This window comes from Diceros bicornis, chromosome 11 (assembly GCF_020826845.1).
Source record: "Diceros bicornis minor isolate mBicDic1 chromosome 11, mDicBic1.mat.cur, whole genome shotgun sequence".
NCBI classification, from domain to species: Eukaryota; Metazoa; Chordata; class Mammalia; order Perissodactyla; family Rhinocerotidae; genus Diceros; species Diceros bicornis.
In genome coordinates this window covers 62,494,172-62,513,402 of record NC_080750.1, presented here as the reverse complement: position 1 = coordinate 62,513,402, position 19,231 = coordinate 62,494,172, and the positions used below count along the sequence as shown (strand labels likewise).

Here is a 19,231-nt window from a genome sequence, read left to right as displayed (position 1 = left end):
GATGAGCGAGATTTCTTGAGTCCCAGGCACTACGCGGAAACCCGAAACCCATGGACTTATGAAATACTGTGACAAGAATACGCTTTAAAAATAAGGTAAAATTAAAGTCCTTCCTGACAAGCAATACAAAAAAGTTGACCTAGGTCACAACCAATAATTACATTTTCAGTAACCGGGAAGCCCCACGTCTCTATGCGCCCCTCCGTAAGGCTTCCCTGGGGCAGCCAGGCCCCAGACCCCACGGCCTCGGCAAAACAAAGACCGCAGCCTCCCGTGGAACCGCGTGGTCTCCAAAGCTGGGCCCCGAGAGTGGCGCTTCCGTTTGCAGTGCGGGAGAAACCAAGCGTAGGAAAAGTGGGCTCTGAAAGCTCCGGATGAACCCCTCTCCCGTTTTGTCGTTCCTCCTTTAGGACTGCGGCTGCAGCGAGGAGGAAAGGAGCCAGCCGGGCCTTGGGCATTGGAGCCAGCCTACCGCACCCTGCGCCCGAGGCCGCGCTTGTCCTGAAGACCGTGCGCAGCGACGGCCCCCACGACACCCAAAGGCCCGCGCCCCACACCCGCGCGCGCCCAGGCACCACCCGTAGGCGCTCGGGACCTCCAGGCCCTGGGGTGGATTCGGCTCCTCCTCCACCACCTCTGGGAACAACCGAAAATTCAATTTGGGATTTTCCTGAGTCCACAAGAGCCTAGAGTCTTTTGCTCAATGCTGGATTTAATACGTATATATTTTTGAGGGATTTGTTTTTTTTACCTTTGATTTTTGATCTTCGTTTTTGTGACAGTCTCTCATCTGTACATCATTATTGTTATTGTTATTATTTTCTCTCCCCGCTTTGCTCCTTAACCTGCGCGTGAGCGAGAGGACTCAGAAGCCGGGAGCTCGCAGGGGCGATGTACCAGAGCCTGGCCATGGCCGCCAACCACGGCCCCCCTCCGGGGGCCTACGAGGCGGGCGGCCCCGGCGCCTTCATGCACAGCGCGGGCGCGGCGTCCTCGCCGGTCTACGTGCCCACGCCGCGGGTGCCCTCCTCGGTGCTGGGCCTCTCTTACCTCCAGGGCGGAGGCGGGGGCGCCGCGGCCGGAGCCACCTCGGGCGGCAGCTCCGGGGCGGCTCCGCCGGGCGCCGGGCCCGGGACCCAGCAGGGCAGCCCGGGCTGGAGCCAGGCGGGAGCCGAGGGAGCCGCCTACACCCCGCCGCCCGTGTCGCCGCGCTTCTCCTTCCCGGGAACCACCGGGTCCCTGGCAGCTGCCGCCGCCGCCGCCGCAGCCCGGGAAGCCGCGGCCTACAGCAGTGGCGGCGGGGCGGCGGGCACCGGCCTCACCGGCCGCGAGCAGTACGGGCGGGCCGGCTTCGCGGGCTCCTACTCCAGCCCCTACCCAGCCTACATGGCCGACGTGGGCGCGTCCTGGGCCGCGGCCGCCGCCGCCTCCGCCGGTCCCTTCGACAGCCCGGTCCTCCACAGCCTGCCCGGCCGGGCCAACCCCGCCGCCCGACACCCCAATCTCGGTGAGTACGGAGCGCAAGTACCGGGGCCGGTTGGGGACCGGAACAGAAGCTGTCCTAAGCCCTGTTTGGGGCATTTAATTTTTCACAAGTATATATGTGTGTGGGGGGGGGATATGCGTGAGTTTCCAAGGAAGGCAAACTGGAAGACAAGCTGGCGGCTCTGGGTGATGGTGGCGGTGAAGGTCACAGCCCCAAGGAGGCCAGATTGTTAAGTGAGGTCGAGCCTGTCCTCCATCCTTTTCTGAAGGAGAGAGAAGCCTGGAGGGGTGGCGGGGTCTGAGTGCGTTCTTCGCGCAGCCCCAGACACCGGGTCTGCCCGGGCCCGCTGTGCGCCCGGCAGCGCGCATCCGTGGATGACTGCGGGAGGCCGACGGGCTCACTGGAGAGCCGGAGCAGCCCTGGAAGCCCTTGGTGGACAGCGCTGGCAGCCGCTGGGTTTCTGCTCCCATTCCCTCCCATCCCTCCCTCTGAGCCCTCCGCAGGGAACTGATTACTTTGGCTTGGGCCCAAGATCTTCTGTGCCATTTGGCGGCCCAGTTGGAGGAGCCTGCGGGGTGGCAGATGATTTTTCTGTCGGAGATTTCACACCAGGAACAAAGGAGGGACCGGAGCAGTAGCGATGGGTTGAACTGGGGCGGGCACTTTGTGGGTGCCTCGGGGCCAGAGCGTGTTGTTGCATTGTGCTGGTCTGCCAGGGCAGATGTGCCCAGGGGTGCGTTGAAAGCGCGCGCAGAAAGCCCAGAGGGGCTTCTTTATAATGCCGGACTTAATGGAGACTTTGCTGTGGCATCCACGTGTTTGAGCCTCTTCTTTTCCCGAGGGCTGGGGTTAGAAATACCAATCGTGATGGGCACAATTTAATATTTCCTCTGGATGTCAGACCTGGGAAGGACGGCAAAGGTATGCCCCCCCTCCCCCGATTTACAGACGAACAAAGTGAAGTCTGAGAAAGAGCCTTGGAGCTCTGGGCTGGGCGAGAAAGGGAAGCGGCAACCGCTAGTTCAAAAAGCAAACGATCTCTGGTCTTGTGGAATTTCATGAAGGGACGGGATCGGGTTTGTATGGAGATGGCTTTTGTGGGGGAGGGGAAGCTCAGACCTGAGAAACAAAGTTAACATTTATTGACTACCTACTAAGTGCTAAATCCTTTCGCATTTGTTCTCACTTTGAAGAGTAAAGCCTGCCCCTCCCAGGCTTCCAGTCTTGGGCTGGCTTCGAGAAGGGTCCGGGCTTTGAAGAGCTTTTAAATTATCCTCTGACCCTGGGTGGCCAGGGAAGGTCCCCAGGGGGGTCCAGCCAAATACACATCCCAGGTAAACTGATTAACCGTGGAAGTGGCGCCGGGGCTGGGTCTGTGGCTCCTAGTCTCCTTCTCCCCGTCACGGGGGAGCCAGACGGCACCCTCCAGGGGAGGAGGGGCAACCGGCTCCGGAGCCTTTGGGAGGACCTGCGCGAGATAGCGCGCGTGTGGCATCTCCATACAATGGCCGCTCGAGGGGGGCGGGTTGCAGGGTGGAGCGCTTTGGCCCTGCATTCTTAAAACTCTCTTGAGTTCTCTCTAGAACTCTCTCTAGAACTTCTGATTTAAAATAGGGAGGAATGGTCCCCATAGTTCCAGTTCTTTTGACTTGGGGTGGGAAGGTTGCTTCCTAACCCCTGTAATCGTGGAGTTGAGAATTTGGTGTTTGGTTAGGGAAAAAAAGAGAAGTTCAAAATTCAAAAATGGAGGATACTTTTTGGTCATCAGAGTTACAACTACAACAATGTAAAAAAAAAAAAAAAAAAGATACTGTGTGCACACTGAGTATTTAGATCCTAAAATGTAACTCATACCATGGCAGGAGGGTGCTGAAGTAATAGTTCTCAAATTCCAGTGTCAGCAAATGGCAAGCTGACCTCCAAGGAGCACCTCCTTGCCAAGAAGTGTGGCCTCTCTTTCAGGTACTCTGAGCTGTCTCCCACCAGTTCAGAAAGTCCCACCTGAAGACAGCCCGTGGGTCTGGCCTAGCAGTTGGATTTTCTCTTCTGCACACAGTCAAGTGTTTTAAACAGTCAAGTCATGATAGGTTCCATGTTATCTTTGTGAGGGAACATGAGACATGTTCAATTTATTGGCATTCACATTGTCAGCATGTTCTCGGGTGGCACTTACATAAAAGCAAGTTAAGTTAAAAGCAGTGCATGTAAGTATGCTTTTTATATTCCTCCCATCACATGGACCTTCCTGTAAATGCCTGGTAGCTGTATGGAGGACCAGCACGGGCATATTAGCCATAGCCAACGCTGAGTGATAGAAGGATGACGTGATTGCTGATTCCATGGTATTTATCCGGAGCTTGCTGTGTAGAGTTGCCACCGGGCCGTAAGATGGCCATACAGTGTACTGTGGTATGACTCAGGCCAACCTAGGTTCAATTCCAGGCGCCTCTGATCTTGGGCAAGCTCCTTACCTCTGTCAGTCTCCTCTCTTTTTCTGTAAAATGGGATAATTGTAGCTACTTTTAGTGTTGTCTTCAATTAGAAAAATATGGTAATGTGTGTGAAGTAGTTGGCTTAGACCTCTCGTAAATGATGGCTATTTTATTCAACAGTCACTGTCATGTACAGTGAACGGTTTCTCTGATTTGCTCAGGACTGAGGGGTTTCCCAGGACTTAGGATTTTTATTGCTAAACCTAGGACAGTCCCCAAGAAATGGGGATAGTTGGTGACCCTAAACAGTCATGAAAATGGATAAGTGAGCCAGCAGCGTGCTAGAGTAATGAGCTGAGACAAAGGAAAGACAGAGATGGGTCTTCCCTCTGGCTAACAGGGAAGTCTTCACCTAACTGATGTGATCTGCATTTGGTCTTGAAGGGTGAGTAGGAATTTGCCAAGAAAAGCACCTGTAATTTTAGAAAAAGAAAAAGAAAAGTTATGCTCTCATTTACTGTCACAGTGGGTAGTACTGTGAAATAATACAGCACAGCTTGGCTTTTGTTTAAACAATATATTTATCACTGTAGGTAAAACCACACAGACTAACTCACCCATCACTCAGAAACTGTTTTTAATTTCAATGAGGAGAAATAAGAGAGCACCTTTATTTTTCTACAAAATATTAACTGCCTTAATGTTTAACAATAATTAATGTCTTGCCAGAGGTCTTATGTTGGTTATTGGAATAAGGCAAAAATCAAAGTAATAAAAGCTAACAGGGGCCTCTGTAAAGCCTTGTACTTAGGTTGGAAGGAATTATTCTGCCTTGACTGCAATATATGTGAACTTTAATTCATTCCAAGTTCAATATGAGTCATGACCCTGAAACAACTGTTGAAATTGTTAATTAGGCTGCATTAATGGAATTATGTGACCTTACTGAGGGCAGGTACAGAATCTTACTCATATATAAGTGCCTGGCCCATGCTGGGCACTTAGCAAATATTTGGGTAGAGATGGAGAAAGCAGTTGCTGCAGTCCTCTGCCCAGGTCAAACCACACACAATGGCTGCTTCAGAGGCCAACTGGAGAGCCTCAGGGAAGAGTGAGCAGAGAAGGAGAGGGTTCTTGGGAAACCGCCGAAGCTGTTTATGTTGGAGAAGTCACAGGGTAGGTGAGAGAGGGAGAGAGTAACTGTGCACAAATATCTAAAAGGCAAAAGTCTGTGGTCTTTTAACTTTGTGTTGCTCCAGGTGAGCAGCTATTAGGTTTGAGAAGAATACTTTCTCACACATGATTGTAGTTGTTGAAATAGAACATGGAATATGGCTTGTCTCACTAATAAACCCCTAGACATGGAAAGCACTTAAGGAGAGACTACATTCCCATCTGCCAGTGGAGCTGTGCAGGGAATTCTTGCATTTCAAGGGCTAGGGTCCATGTTGGTGTGCATATGAAATAGCTATTGCAGGATAACGTAGCTGTCTCCTTTTAAAGAACCAATCATGGTGGTTATACAGGCATATCAGTTTGTCAAAACTCATGGAAATATACTATTAAAATGGGAGTATTGTATTGTATGTACATTACTCCACAATAAAGTTGATTTTTGTAGCCACTAATGCTTATAAATACTTAAGGCTGAAAAGGCGACAATGGAAATTATATGTAAATATGCCTTGAAGGAAATAACATCCTGGTAGATGTTACTGCAAAAGCTATAAAAATGTATTTTATTATGGAATAACAGTTCTTTTGTGCAATAGAGAAACAAGCAATTATATTTCCAAAGGATCTCAGAAATTTTGAATCACTTTAAGGGTCGATTAAAAAAATAACACAATAAATTACGTATACATCACTCAGTGTTACCCAAATGGTTTCTTTAGAAACTTTGCTTCATTTCCTGTGTTCTAAGAGTTTGTTAGGTGGGTGGAAAACTCTGGAGTGTTCTCTGGATCTTTTGGGGACTGCTTATCAATTAAGCCAGATGCTTTCAGAACCAGTCATTTCTATAGGGAACTTTGTGAGATCAACTCCGAAGTAAGCTTGTTTGGCTAGAGAATGATTTGTCAGTCTTTGACAAAACCAACGTTGTTTAACTTTCCGGTTACCACCCTGAATGGGTCAGTTAGAGTTGGGGCTGGTCTGTGGTGCTAGGTTGAAAACCAATTAAATGGGCAAGGTGTTGGGGGGTGGCCAGAGGTGTGTCACTTCTTCTAGTGAGATCTGTCACCTGCCCAATTGTGTCCCATCAAAAGGTCAGGCCACATTTGCTAGGCACATTCTAAGCGCTAAAGGTGGAATGATGCACAGGAGACAGTTTTAAGATAAAACTTTCTTCTGTATCCCTCCCTTTTTTCTTTTTTTTACTTAAATGAGCTAAGAAAACAAACATACTCTGAGGTGTAGGGAAACAGGAACTCTGATACCTGTGGGTGGGAGTGTAAATTGGTACAACCTTTATGGAGAGCTCTTGGTGATATCTGACAAATTGCGAAGTGGATACCCTTGACCCAGAAATTTAACTTCTAGGAATTTATTCTACAAATATACCTGCACGTATTAGTTGCGGCGCTATTCGTAATAACAAACATTGGCAGTAACCTAACTGTTTATTATTAGGGGACGTTTGTATATATATGGTACATGCAAACAATAGGATATCATGTGGGCATAAAAAGTGAGGAAGTTCATTATGTAATGGTATGGAGTCTTCTCCAAGATGTTTATAAGTGCAGGATGTGTGTGTAGCATGATATTTGTGTAAAAAAAAGAGAAGAAAAAATATATATGCATTTGAAGATAATTTATCTCTGGAAATATTCACAAGGAATTGGTAACATTGATTGCCCATGGGGAGGATAACTGGGTGGGTAGGTGGGATAGGGTGGGAAAAAGACTTTCACTGTATATGCCTTGGAACCTTTTGAATTTTTTAACCGTCTTAACCATTTTTAATAGTCATTTCTGTGCTTCTTTGTTAATCTATTAAAGAAGAATAAAATACATTTAAAATACAGGGAGGTTAAAGTTAAGTTTTATTTTGTTTTTTACCATCTTAACCATTTTTAAGTGTACAATTCTGTTAAGTATATTCACATTGTTGTGAAACAAATTTTCAGAACTATTTTGTCTCGCAAAACTGAAACTCAATATCCATTAAATAACAACTGCCCGTTTCCTCCTGCCCCCAGCCCCTGGTAACCACCATTCTTCTTTCTGTCTCTATGAATTTGACTACTTTAGATACCTCATATAAGTGGAATCATACAGTGTTCATCTTTCTGTGACTGGCTTGTTTCACTTAGCATAATGTCCTCAAGGTTCATCCATGTTGGAGCATGTGATGATTTCCTTCCTTTTTAAAGCTGATTAACATTCCACTGTATGTATATGCCACATTTTGTTTATCCATTTACCCATCACAGACACTTGAGTTGTTTCCACCTCTTGACAAATGAATAATGCTGCTGTGAACGTGGGTGTGCAGATGGAAGCTTTTCAATTTTGAACCATATGAATATATTACCAACTTTAAAAAAACATATTAAGCCAGTTAAGTTTTTAAAGAGACATACAGTATTTACGAATTAACTTCCTGAAAGTCTGTCTCCCCTTTTTTTTTTTTAAACAGAGTTCTATATTTAGAGTTTATGGATGCACAGGAAAAGTACTTTTTTTTTTGCAAGGATGATTGGCCCTGAGATAACACCTGTTGCCAATCTTCCTCTTTTTACTTGAGGAAGAGTGGCCCTTGGCTAACATCTGTGCCTATCTTCCTCTATTTTGTATGTGGGATGCTGCCACAGCATGGCTTGATGAGTGGTGTAGGCCCATGCCTGGGATCTGAACCTGTGAACCTCAGGCTGCTGAAGCAGAGCACGCCAAAGTTAACCACTTTGCCACTGGACTGGCCCAGGAAAAGTACTTTAAAACATAAATTATTGCTTATTGAATTTGGCTTTTGCTTTTTGCCTATCCAACAGGAGATTGCTTTACTGAGAGGACAAAAAAACCCTTATTCTACTCTCAATACTATCTACTCATAGCAGATCTCAGTCAGCAATTGTCAGATGCCTCACCTCCATACTGACATGGCTTCCTAAGATCCCCTCCTGGGTAGAGATACAGGTGACCATTCCTCAGGTTATATTGAGGCCAGAGTGGGAAAACCGCTAACCTATGGGATTGTGTTAGAAAAACAAATTACCTTCCTCCAGGGCAAGGTAAGTCTTTTAACCAATTTTTTTTCAGCCTGTCCTTTTAAGACAGTTGAGTTGTACTGAATTTAGAGCTGGACCCTGTTGCAAATGTTGCTGCTTCTGTTTGCATAAAAAAGAGGAAGGACTGCTGGTTTTTCTGCTGCCTTGCTCTAGAAAAGGGCAATTGTTGTAGGCCCAGGGATGCTGCTACTTTAAGAACTGGAAGGGGCCTTTTTGACATCTGAAAGTATTTGTCTGCTCGTGACTTCTTTGGCCTGCACATCCTGAATAAGGTGCAGGTGATTGTGGATTGGGACTGGGTATCACTCTGTTATATTGACCGCATGTCAGTGGTCCATGACATGGTCTCATGTAACACGCTCCATGAAGGATTATTTAAATGTTTTATTGGCTGTCTGTAGGGCTACTTCTTTGTCTCCTTCTACAGAAGGTAGTGAAGGTAATATGAGTTGGATTTTAATAGGAATAACCTCTCACCTCTGATCTCTGTTTTAATTTATACAAAATAAATTTACAAGTTTGGGTACATTAATGTTTGGAAACTAGCTAACAACCTTTTAGGAATAGCAGCCTATATCTCGCTATATGTATATCCCCGTGTCTTGCACTATATATATGCAATTTATATATAGTAAGTTGGATCCTTTATCAAGGGCTGACCCCTGAGGAAGTTGTCAGGTGAGAGAGACTTCTAAGTCCTTCTTGAGATGTAGATATTACAATCTCCATTTTGCAGGAGAGGAAACCGATGCTCAGAAAGATTTATTTGCCCAGCTTCCACTGGTAGTAAGCAACAGCTATGGCTTAGAACTCAGGTAAGTCCAACTTCCAGGACCATGCTTTCCCTGCATTTACCACACTTTGCATTTGCCAAGTTTGAGATGAGGGCACTTACCTTTCAGAACTAGTACGTGCATGGCAGTTGAAGGACTTACCCTTTAGGATTTTCTATTACTTAGCTGTCTACCTGCTCCCTCTCGCCAGTGTAGTTTCTCTTCTGTGTTTTCCTTCTTCCCACCAGTGTCTCTCCAGGTGCAGTGTCTCCCCGAGTAACCTTCCATCTCATTCTGATACTGCAGAACTTGCAGTTGGGGAGTGCAATGTTAGGAATCTCTGCCTTGCACAAACTTCTTTTTCAGCCTCTTGATTCTGGTGTGCAGAGCATTAAAGAGAGATTTCCCAGAATTCAGACCCTTCAAAGTAGAGGATTCTCCTTATTCTGGGGGGACTGTTGGCTGCATAAGAAGAGCAAAATCATATGGCTCTCTCAAAAATCCCTTTCCTAAAGGAAAACTAGAACCATCTTCTCTGTATTCCCTTTTCTCTGAAGATTCAAATGTTTTTGTGATAGGAGCAGAGAAAGGAGAGGAGAAAAGCACAGTAATTATGTTTTTAATAAAGATGAGAATAGGGGCATGGATCAAGATAATGAATAAAACCCCAGGCAGGAAGAGCCCCATGGAATTGCTCTGAGCTGAACACAGAAGCCATCAGTGGAAGCTTTTTCATTTCTGGCAGGGGGCCTAGGGTTTTATCTATTGCTGCTCTGTAATCAAAATTGAGCCAGGATATTCAAGCCTCTTATCTGAATGAAGCGAATTTGGTTTTCTGGCCTTCAGCATTTTGCAGGAGCCCCAAAATTGACTTCATGTCTTTAAATATCCTTTTTCCCCCAAAGGAGGAATATAATCCAGACAGGTAAGCCATTCCACATGTTCAAGTCATTGAAAAGCCTCTGCAAGTGCAATGTGAGGCTGTCTTGCACTCTATGTTGAATAGTCACAGATAGACTTTATTTTGGAGGATGAGAAATCAAGGAGGTACCACCAGAATTTAGTGGGAAGTTTTGAGGATTATCAAGCCATAGGCTTTGGGATTCCTCAATCACAGATTAATTTTTGCTTCTTAAAATTGAATTTGGTCCTTAAATTACTTTTTTAATCTTCCTTTTTTCTTCCCAGTTTAAATCTCCATTTCTACTTCTAGAAATCCAGTCAAACTTTATCACCTCCATTCAGAATTGATCGATAGCAACTGGTGAGCAGGTTAATTATAATCGCAGAATAAACGCTAAAGTCTCAAAGTTCACCACTTTTGCAATGTTTCCAAACCCCTCAGCTACCATGCCAAGAGACTCTCATTGACCCATTCAGAGCAGGTGTGGGAGTTTGAACCAGGGGCAGACAATCGGATCTGATTCAAGACAACTCAATTTGGTTTCTTATCTACAGCTTTTCCTATCTTATGATGTCTGTCATTTCAGATAAAAAAAGTTCAGTCAATTGAGCTGGGAAATGGCAAGTTACATTTTCTTCTGATAACAGTTTTCTAGTTGTTGTTTTATCAGATTGAGTTGAAATTGTATGTGTTTCTGTCAAGGTCTGCAATGACCTTTTCTGATATTTTATCAGGTATTAGGTGGGGAAACCTTTTTTTTCTTTCTCTCTTGGACTTAGCAAAGAATGACCTGACTTCCAAGATCATAAATCAAACCAGGCAAAGAGAGGCAATAATGCCAGTTACCTCTCGAAATTGAGTAGGTGGGGGTGGGGGGAAAACAAACAACAAATAAAACCTTTCCCTAGCATATAGAGAGAACTTAACTTGACCCTAAATAAAGAATGTGGTTCTCATGGAGTGTACACTTAATAGGAAAATACTGCTTGTTTGAAAAAAGAAAATGTTTTCCAGGTCAAAGATAGCTTCAGAAAAACAAACGGTATTTTTTTTTTCCAAATAGTATCCCTAAAACTTAATTATCCTCCTTGTATTAAACTCCATGTATGTTTAATAAGGAAAAATGAAAAACTCATATAAACCAATGCACAAATAGCTGGTAATCTTACCATCCAAAGATAACCACCATTAGGCATTAATCCTTGACTTTTTAGTTACCATATATATATATAGGCATGTGTATATCTATATATTTAAACAGTCATAATAGTTACTGTTTAGTTATTTCAGCATTGAAGAAAGTTCTTATAAGATTAGTGACCCAGACTGGCTCCTGAAGACAGCTCCCTTAAATAGAGCAAAAATGGGAAATTGACTGAAAGAACTACCAATAATAAATAGCCAATCAAATGGGAGAGTTGTGTGTAAAAACATAGTTTTTCAATCTTATAGTATATTATGTATACTCAGTTTGCTAGAGCATATTTATAAGTTTTAAATGGTTGCCTTTTGAAGTGAGGTGACCAGTTGTAGGATGTGTTGATTTGTGAGGCTCTGGTTTGTTGCGAAATGTGAGCAGCAGCTTTCAACTCACTTTTTAGAAGGGGAGATCAATGAGGTGGAAACACATCAGTCTGACACTGAGGGTCCCTAGGATGCTGTCCTGTGCTCTCATTTTCCTGCTGTGTGACTTTGGACAACTTACTCTGCCTCTCTTAGCTTGAGTATCTGCATTTGTAAGGTTAAGAAGTCAGGCCAGGCACAGAAATGGTGAGAAGGGCTACTCCAGGGCCCTTTGAGATATTTAAAATCCAGGGATACCAGGCATCCCCCGTGGTAACTGTTCATGTTGGCTTTGTCTTTCCTTGTACCAAAGCTACCATACCAACACATGACCTTCATGAGCTTCCTTGGGCATCAAACTTGAGCCATGCAGTCTGTGTAAAGTAGGTTTCCATGGCTACCTGCCTCATTTTAAGCAAGAGTATCTGTGAAATCTTGGATTTGATGGGCTAATTTTATTTCTTATACATAATAAAATACTTAACTACTAAAGTGTAAAAACAACTTTGGGAAACCATGAGTTATGTGACTTCATTTTGTTGTTGGTCTCAGTTTATTTTTCCGTTGGTTCTGCTTTTCTGTTGTTACTAAACTCATTCAATGTCTGCAGTTCTAGGAGGCCCTGAAGATCCTTAGAGGGTAGAGATCCGTTACAGACACCAGTACCAGACACATCACTTGCGTCATCAGTCAACCAGCCAACAAATGTTTTTGCCTGCTTGCTGTGAGCTGGGCACTTGCTAGGCTCTGGAGATCAGAAATGAACAAGATGGTCTCTGCATCCCAGTGGCTTACAGTCTAGTAGGGGAGATAAAAAGTGGATGTGCAGTCTCAGATGGTATATGGAGAGCTATAGTGGGGTAAATCTGGGTTCCACAGGAGCGCTTAGAATACTTAAACTAGCCTTGTCATCAAAAGTTCAGACCAGGCTTCCTGGGGAAGGAATTCCTAAATGCTGGTTAGGAATTTGCTGCGTTGGGAGAAGGACATTACAAGCTGAGGACATCTCTTGAGTCTGGCTATTCTGCAGTGTAGGGGGGAGGACATGAGACTGGAAAGCAAGCAGAGGCATCTAAAGAGTTTGGACTTGGCCTCGGTGAGACAAGACTTGAAAGTGGAGCAGTGGAGTGGCAGGATTCGAGTGGCATTTTGGATATATCACTTTGGTTATGGTGTAGAAAGGATAAAAATAGTGGCTTTTAGTTTTGTTTTGTTTCTGCCTCACTCTTGCAAGGCGATGACTGCGTTCCCTTTGCATTTCTGCACGGATTCCCAATTAGAGAAAGAACTCTGAATGAAATGAAGTGACAGGCTACGGGATATTTTGGAGGAGTTGTGTGTACATGCTTTAGCAGTAGGGCACTGCATGTGTGGCCGTGTGGTTTGTGTCCAGGCTGAGGTGGAAAGAAGGGGCAGAAATCCAGGTCCATTCTAGTTCCCAAGCCAGATCCTTGCCCTGGGAAGGAAAAGAGGGGCATCGTTAATCTAACTCCACCCTCTTCTTGCACAGTCTCTAAAGGTGAGGTAGGTGCCAGGAGTGGCCTTGAATAGGAAGATAGATAATTGCAGTGTGCATCACTAGCCCCCATAGGATGGAATAGCCAGAGCACCTACCTCCCAGGAGGCTTAGAGGTGAAGATGAAGATTTTAAGTTCAATTCTTGTCTTTTACACAAGTTTTTTAATATGTTAAATTTCAAACATATTGCAAAAGTAAAGAGTAACTATTTATCTCCCAGCTTCGACAAATATGAACTCATGACCAGCTGTATTTCATCTATATCCCTCCTTCCCCTGTCATACTATGTTACTTTGAAGGAAATTCCAGACGACTTATCATTTCATCTATAAATACTTCTGTATGGATGTCTAAAAGATACAAGGACACTTAAAAAAAAATATAGTCCCAGTGCCAGTATGGCTCTGATACAAATTAAGTATCCCTTGTTAATATCATTAAATATCCAATCAGTGTTCGAATTCCCCATGTGTCTAATTTTCTTTGTAGTTTGTTTAACTCAGGATCTAAATAAGATTCTCTGTTGATATCTCTTAACTTTCTTTTAATCTATAGGTTCCCCTCTCACCCTTTCTTTTTCTCGCAATATCTTTGCTAAAAAAACTAGGCTTTTCCTGTAGAGTTTCCCACAGCCTAGATTTTGTTGATTGCATTCCCTTCATGACATTTAGGGGGACATGTGAGGGGGCATGTTCCTCTGTCCCCTGTTTTTCATGTAAATCAGTGGTTAGAGAAATAGGCGTGATCACATTCAGCAGCCACATTCAGCAGCCATTGATGGTCATTGCCTAGATCCATTGTTTCATTTGGGGTTTTAAATGAAGACGTTCTAATGCTCTCATCTCTTCATTTTTTAGCTGGAATACATCTGTAACAATAAAAAAAAAAACAGTTTATCAAATGTTTGGTTACCCTGAGATACAGTTTGTATAGGAAATGCAGGATAGATGCTTGCTTCTTTCACTTTACTTTTCAATGTTCAAAATAATGAATTAGTTCCCTAGCATCCTTCAAAGATTACCAATGAAATGAATTTTTAAAGTATCATTAAGAACTCATAGATTTAAACATATATGATGTGTTTTAATCCATGTAGTTATTATCCTAACTGATGCTCAGATTGTCCCATCTTTGCTAGTGGGAACTTGTTCAAATTGGCCTGAATTCTTTTGACAAAATCTTAGTTTGAGCCTTTCCTGCTTTTCATACAACAAAGTGTTCCAAGCTCTTCTTATGCATTTTCTCCTCCCAGACGTGGATTTGGCTCCAGCTCCTTTCAGTGAGAAATGGTATTTGGATACTACTCTTAGAGCCAGCTCTGCTAGTTGTGCTTTTTGCTATTGGATTAGTCATTCAATATAGAGAGTTAGGAAATACTTCCCCCACCCCACCCAAAGATAAGATAAAATACATCATATGTTGATACCAATACTTCCAATTCAAATTTAGAACTAAAAGGATTTTACTTCCCTTTATGCATGTTTTTTTTAACTGTGGTAAAATATGCACAACGTAAAATTGACCATTTTGACTATTTTTAAGTGTACAATTCAGTGGCATTAAGTGGCATCCACATTGTTGTGCAACCATCACCACCATCCTTCTCCAGAACTTTTTCGTCTTTCTCCACTGAAACTCTGTATCCTTTGCTCCCTCTCCCTAGCCCCTGGCAGTCGCCCTTCTCCTTTCTGTCTCTGAATTTGACTACTCTTGTTACCTCATATAAGTGGAATCATACAGTAGTTGTCTTTTTGTGTCTGGATTATTTCACTTAGCATAATGTCCTCCAGGTTTATCCATGTTGTAGCACATGTCAGAATTTTCTTCCCTTTAAAGGCTGAATAATATTCTATTGTATCTATATACCATGTTTTTTTTATCAATTCATCTGTTGATGGCCACTTGGGTTGCTTCTGCCTTTTGGCTATTGTGAAAATACTGCGGTTTGTACATGGGTATACAAATATCTGTTCGAGTCCCTTCTTTCAGTTCTTTTGGGTATATACCCAGAAGTGGAATTGCTGGATCATATGGTAATTCTGTGTGGTTTTGAGGAACCACCATACTGTTTTCGTTGGCAGCTGCACCATTGTACATCTTTCATGCATTTCTTCATCTATAAATCTTGTCATCCACACCAGAAATCCCATTCTCAATAACCCTGACATAATTCCTCATTTGCTTTATGCTGTAACATCCATAGAGTCTCAGAAAAACAATACCAACACTTTTACTAACAATCGATTACTGAAACCATTTTTTGTTTGTTTGTTTGTTTTGGTGAGGAAGTTTGGCCCTGAGCTAACATCTGTTGCCAATCTTCCTCTACTTTGTATATGGGACACTGCCACAGCACGGCTTGTTGAGCAGTGTGTAGGTCCGTGCCTGGGATCTGAACCTATGACTCCTTTGCTGCAGAAGGGGAGCATGCGAACTTAACCACTACGCCACCAGGCTGGCCTCTGAAACCAGTTTTGTCTGTTTGTTTTGGTCATTCCTTTCCTTTGGACTTAAGGTTTACCTCCACAGTTTCTAGCTCTTGGCTTTTGGCTCCTCTTCAACTACATGAGCTGGGTTGCTCACAGCAGACTCTCCCTGCCTCTTGCTGCTTGATACAGTGCTCCACCCTAGATGGCTACCTTGCGCATCTTGGACATCATCACCCGTATCACAAACCTTTCCCTAGCACTCCAGCAGCCTGGTTCCCCTTTAGGAATTGGCAAGGTTGACACAGTTGGTGCCATGTGTGGAGGACTTTGAAAACCAGGCAGAGGAGTTTGAGGGTTTATGAATAGAGAGCAAATATGATTGAATCAATAAATTGGAAATATATACACACAGGTGTGTGTGTGTGAGTGGGATAGCTGGCTGGAAGAGAGACAAGACAGGTGGCTTGGTGAGAGGCTGTCAGAGGCATTCTCTAGCCTGCAGAATGAGTGAATAATGGCAGATGACATGGAAGGAAAGGCCAGGGAAAATCACCAGGCCAAACTGGCCAAGGAAGGGCATGGATGAAGACGGTGGTCATTATCTTTCTCTTGAGCCTGTCAAGCCATAGTTTGAGTAGAAAGAGCTGTGGGAGGTATGCGTATAACAACTTCCACACACCTCTTTTCCTCCCATTTTACATGGACTGGGGGTGGGTTATCCTCAAGTTGCCCATCCGGAGATGGCATTTGAGTTTACTTCATTTCTTTTGGGATTCCATGTTGTCATCGGGAGTAACTCCTTCCGCTGTTACTCTCAGCTGTCCCCTGCTTAGCTGATGACCTCCTGGTGGGGATGGGGGTGAGGAAAGGGGGACATGCAGTAGCAAATGGGACACTGGATTAAGGTAGGAATCCTGGATTTGAGGCTTCACATTACTGACCAGTCATGCTGACCAGGCCAATGTCATTTCTTCACTTCTGTGGGATTCCATTTACCCAACAGGAAGTTTTACCCATTTTTTCGAAGCTTAATTTGCTGGATTGGAAAAGTCTAGAGAAACTTTTGAATAGGGAATTGATTAAATGGTTCAGTAGAATTTCTCATCCCACATTCCCATTTAAGCCTCCTCTATTGCCCGAGGGCTGGGGAATCTGATTAATCACTTCCCCCTTCTGCCTTGCAGCCCTGCAACTGCTGGGAAATCAATGGCACTTCTAGGAAGGGCACTGACCAAGAAAGGAGGCTCTTTTTTGACTGCTCTCCTATGGAGAGAAGAGCAAATTTTGCTGTATTTCTGGAGAGTCCCTTGGGTTTAACCACTTAGGCTCGGTGAGTCTTGGTCTTTGTTGGAAGGCCAGGATGTTTGGAGCTTCTGGGCCTACTCTTGATGCTAGAGGGGCAGGCTTGCTGTGTCTGTCACGGTTGGGAAGAGCATGAATGCTGGAGCCCTGGAACACGGGAAGTACTTCACAATGTTGGCCATTATTACTCAGCACCTTGGCAATCCATCCTGGTACCCGATAGTCTCATTTTTTCTTTCTACTCTAGTAATTCCACAATGGCTTTTTATGCAGACAACTTTTGTCTCTGGTTCTCACTCACCTTGACTGTGGAAGAGGTGAAAAGAGGAAGAATCAAAGAATACAGGTTCACTCTGCCTCTTGGGAGCAAAGAGGGAGCAGAAGGTAGATCTTGTTGTGAATGCATGAAAGCTGGGCTGAGATCTCGCATCAGAATCTCTATGTGAGGGCCGGCCCCATGGCTTGGTGGTTAAGTGCGCGCAGTCTGCTGCTGGCGGCCCGGGTTCGGATCCCGGGCGCGTACCAACGTACCGCTTCTCCGGCCATGCTGAGGTCGCGTCCCACGTACAGCAACTAGAAGGATGTGCATCTATGACATACAACTATCCACTGGGGCTTTGGGGGAATAAAAAGAAAAAAAAGAATCTCTCTGTGAGCTTGTCTCTGCATCAGCCTTTGACATGTCTCCAGGCAGAATTCCCGAGAATGGTACATGGCAGGTGTTCTCTGTAATTTATGGTGTTATTCTTTTATTTGGATTATAGTTCCACAAGACTGGAAGTGTTTGCAGGACAGGAATTATACCTCATTCGTTTTGGGGTCTATGATACAATTACATGGTAAATACTAAATAAATGTTCATTATCTGAAAAGATAAAGTCTGAAATTCATCATAAAGTATACGGCTCCTTTGGCTCACATATTCATACCTGCAGTCTGGCCCTACTGAGACATTGACAGGGAGGAGAGGATCCATCCTTGTAAAAGGAACCCAAGAGGCAGAAGTCCAGGGATGAGCATGTCCCTCTCCACGATCATTTTACAGGGAGAGGGACTTTGTGGGGTAGAGACTGAGGAGATTGAGGAGCTGTAAGAATCATGCAGAGGCAGCCCAAATCTAGGCGGCCAGGAGGAAAGAGAACGTAGAAAACTCCAGTGGTGTATTCTCAAAGGTAACAACAAGGAAACAGAGCGTCTGGGAGTGAGACCAACATTTTGGACTCGGTGGGTCTGAGGCATGGGGGAGAGATATGCAGGTGGAGATATCCAAAAAGCAGGTGGCATGGGCTGGAGTCTGTGGGATCATCTCTCTGTTTGAAGCCTTGAGAACAGGAGAGAGAGAGCACCCAGGGTGGTGGGGAGGTGACAAGGGGGCACAGGAGCTCTGCATAGCTGGCCTCTAATGAAGGAGGGAGGGGGATGTGGACCAGGGCAGGGTGACAGAGATGCTGGACAAGAGGAGCCAAGAAAAGAAGCTGAAAACGTGGATATTAGGTGCCCTCCATGTTTCACCTTTACAAGGTGAAACCACCTGGGCTCATTCCTTGATCCTGTGGCGCTCTGCTGGGCTCTGGCTGGAGCTCTGAAGCTCCCTCGAGCTTCATAAGTTCCCCTGAAGTCTTCACATCCTGTCAGTGTTCTGGGCCCGGAGCCAGATCCGTTACTGTCTGTCCCTGCCAGTTTATAGAGACTTGTAGAAGTTCGCTCATCAGGGTTTGTCCTTTTCCACCCGTTGAGTGCCTAAATCCACTGTTTTCCCTCTTCCTCACTTGGACTAGATTCCCTGAAGTCCTTCTTAAAGAGCCTCTTGAGGCACCGGGGAGAGTTTTGTGTATACGGGTACCCACCTCTCAACCTCATCATAACAAACGGGCCCAGAACTCAAAGATTCTCTGTAGAAACAAACTCTCTTGTCAGACTCTGTTTAAAGGGCGTAAGTGCCTGTTGATTTGGGAGGCTGGTCTCTGCCTGCCTGAAGTGCTTCACAGAAGTGACAAGACACTCTCCTGTGGGGAATGTTGATATTAAGTTTCCTGCCCTGTGTAAACACATCTCCAGGAATGGCATTAATAAAGGGGACCCCTTCCCCAGGACAAAGCAGAAGGGGCAGTGGGGGGAGAAGAACGAAGAGGACAGATCTACTGGGAAGGAGAGAGCTGGCCAAATGGACCATCTAACCAGCTGTTCCTGGTGAAGGCAGAGCCCATTAGCCAGACTTCTTTTTGTCATTTTCAGAACTTTTGCTTATATTCCTTGTTGAGACCTCCAACTTTTTACTCTCTGGCAGCTGATAAAGGAGATGCAGAAGAGGCTTGTGGTTAAGGGAGTGGGTCTGGAGTCAGATACTTGATTTAGAATTCCAGCTCTACCCCTTACAATGTTCTCCAGTTTTCACATCCATAAAATTGAATAGAAGCTACTTCATAGGGTTATCGTGATAGGAAATAATGTTCATAAAGCGTAGTACTTAACATGCAGTAACTATCTTTTTTTCTGTGTGTGTGAGGAAGATCAGCCCTGAGCTAACATCCGATCCCAATCCTCCTCTTATTTGCTGAGGAAGATTGGCCCTGAGCTAACATCCATGCCCAT

General features: G+C 44.7%; 1 protein-coding gene across 7 annotated transcripts in view; it reads left to right on the top strand.

Moving 5' to 3' along the window:
• The window catches only part of GATA4 (GATA binding protein 4), a 79,677-nt gene that overhangs the window by 29,330 nt on the left and 31,116 nt on the right, over positions 1-19,231 (top strand). For 6 of the 7 annotated variants that reach the window (XM_058550395.1, XM_058550391.1, XM_058550393.1 and 3 more), the window contains exon 2: positions 411-1,507. In XM_058550395.1, the coding sequence (XP_058406378.1) occupies positions 892-1,507 (616 nt within the window). In that variant the 5' untranslated portion in view covers positions 411-891. Of the gene's footprint in view, positions 1-410; positions 1,508-2,254; positions 2,408-19,231 lie in introns of those variants that run through there. The other variant, XM_058550396.1, reaches the window with a different exon arrangement.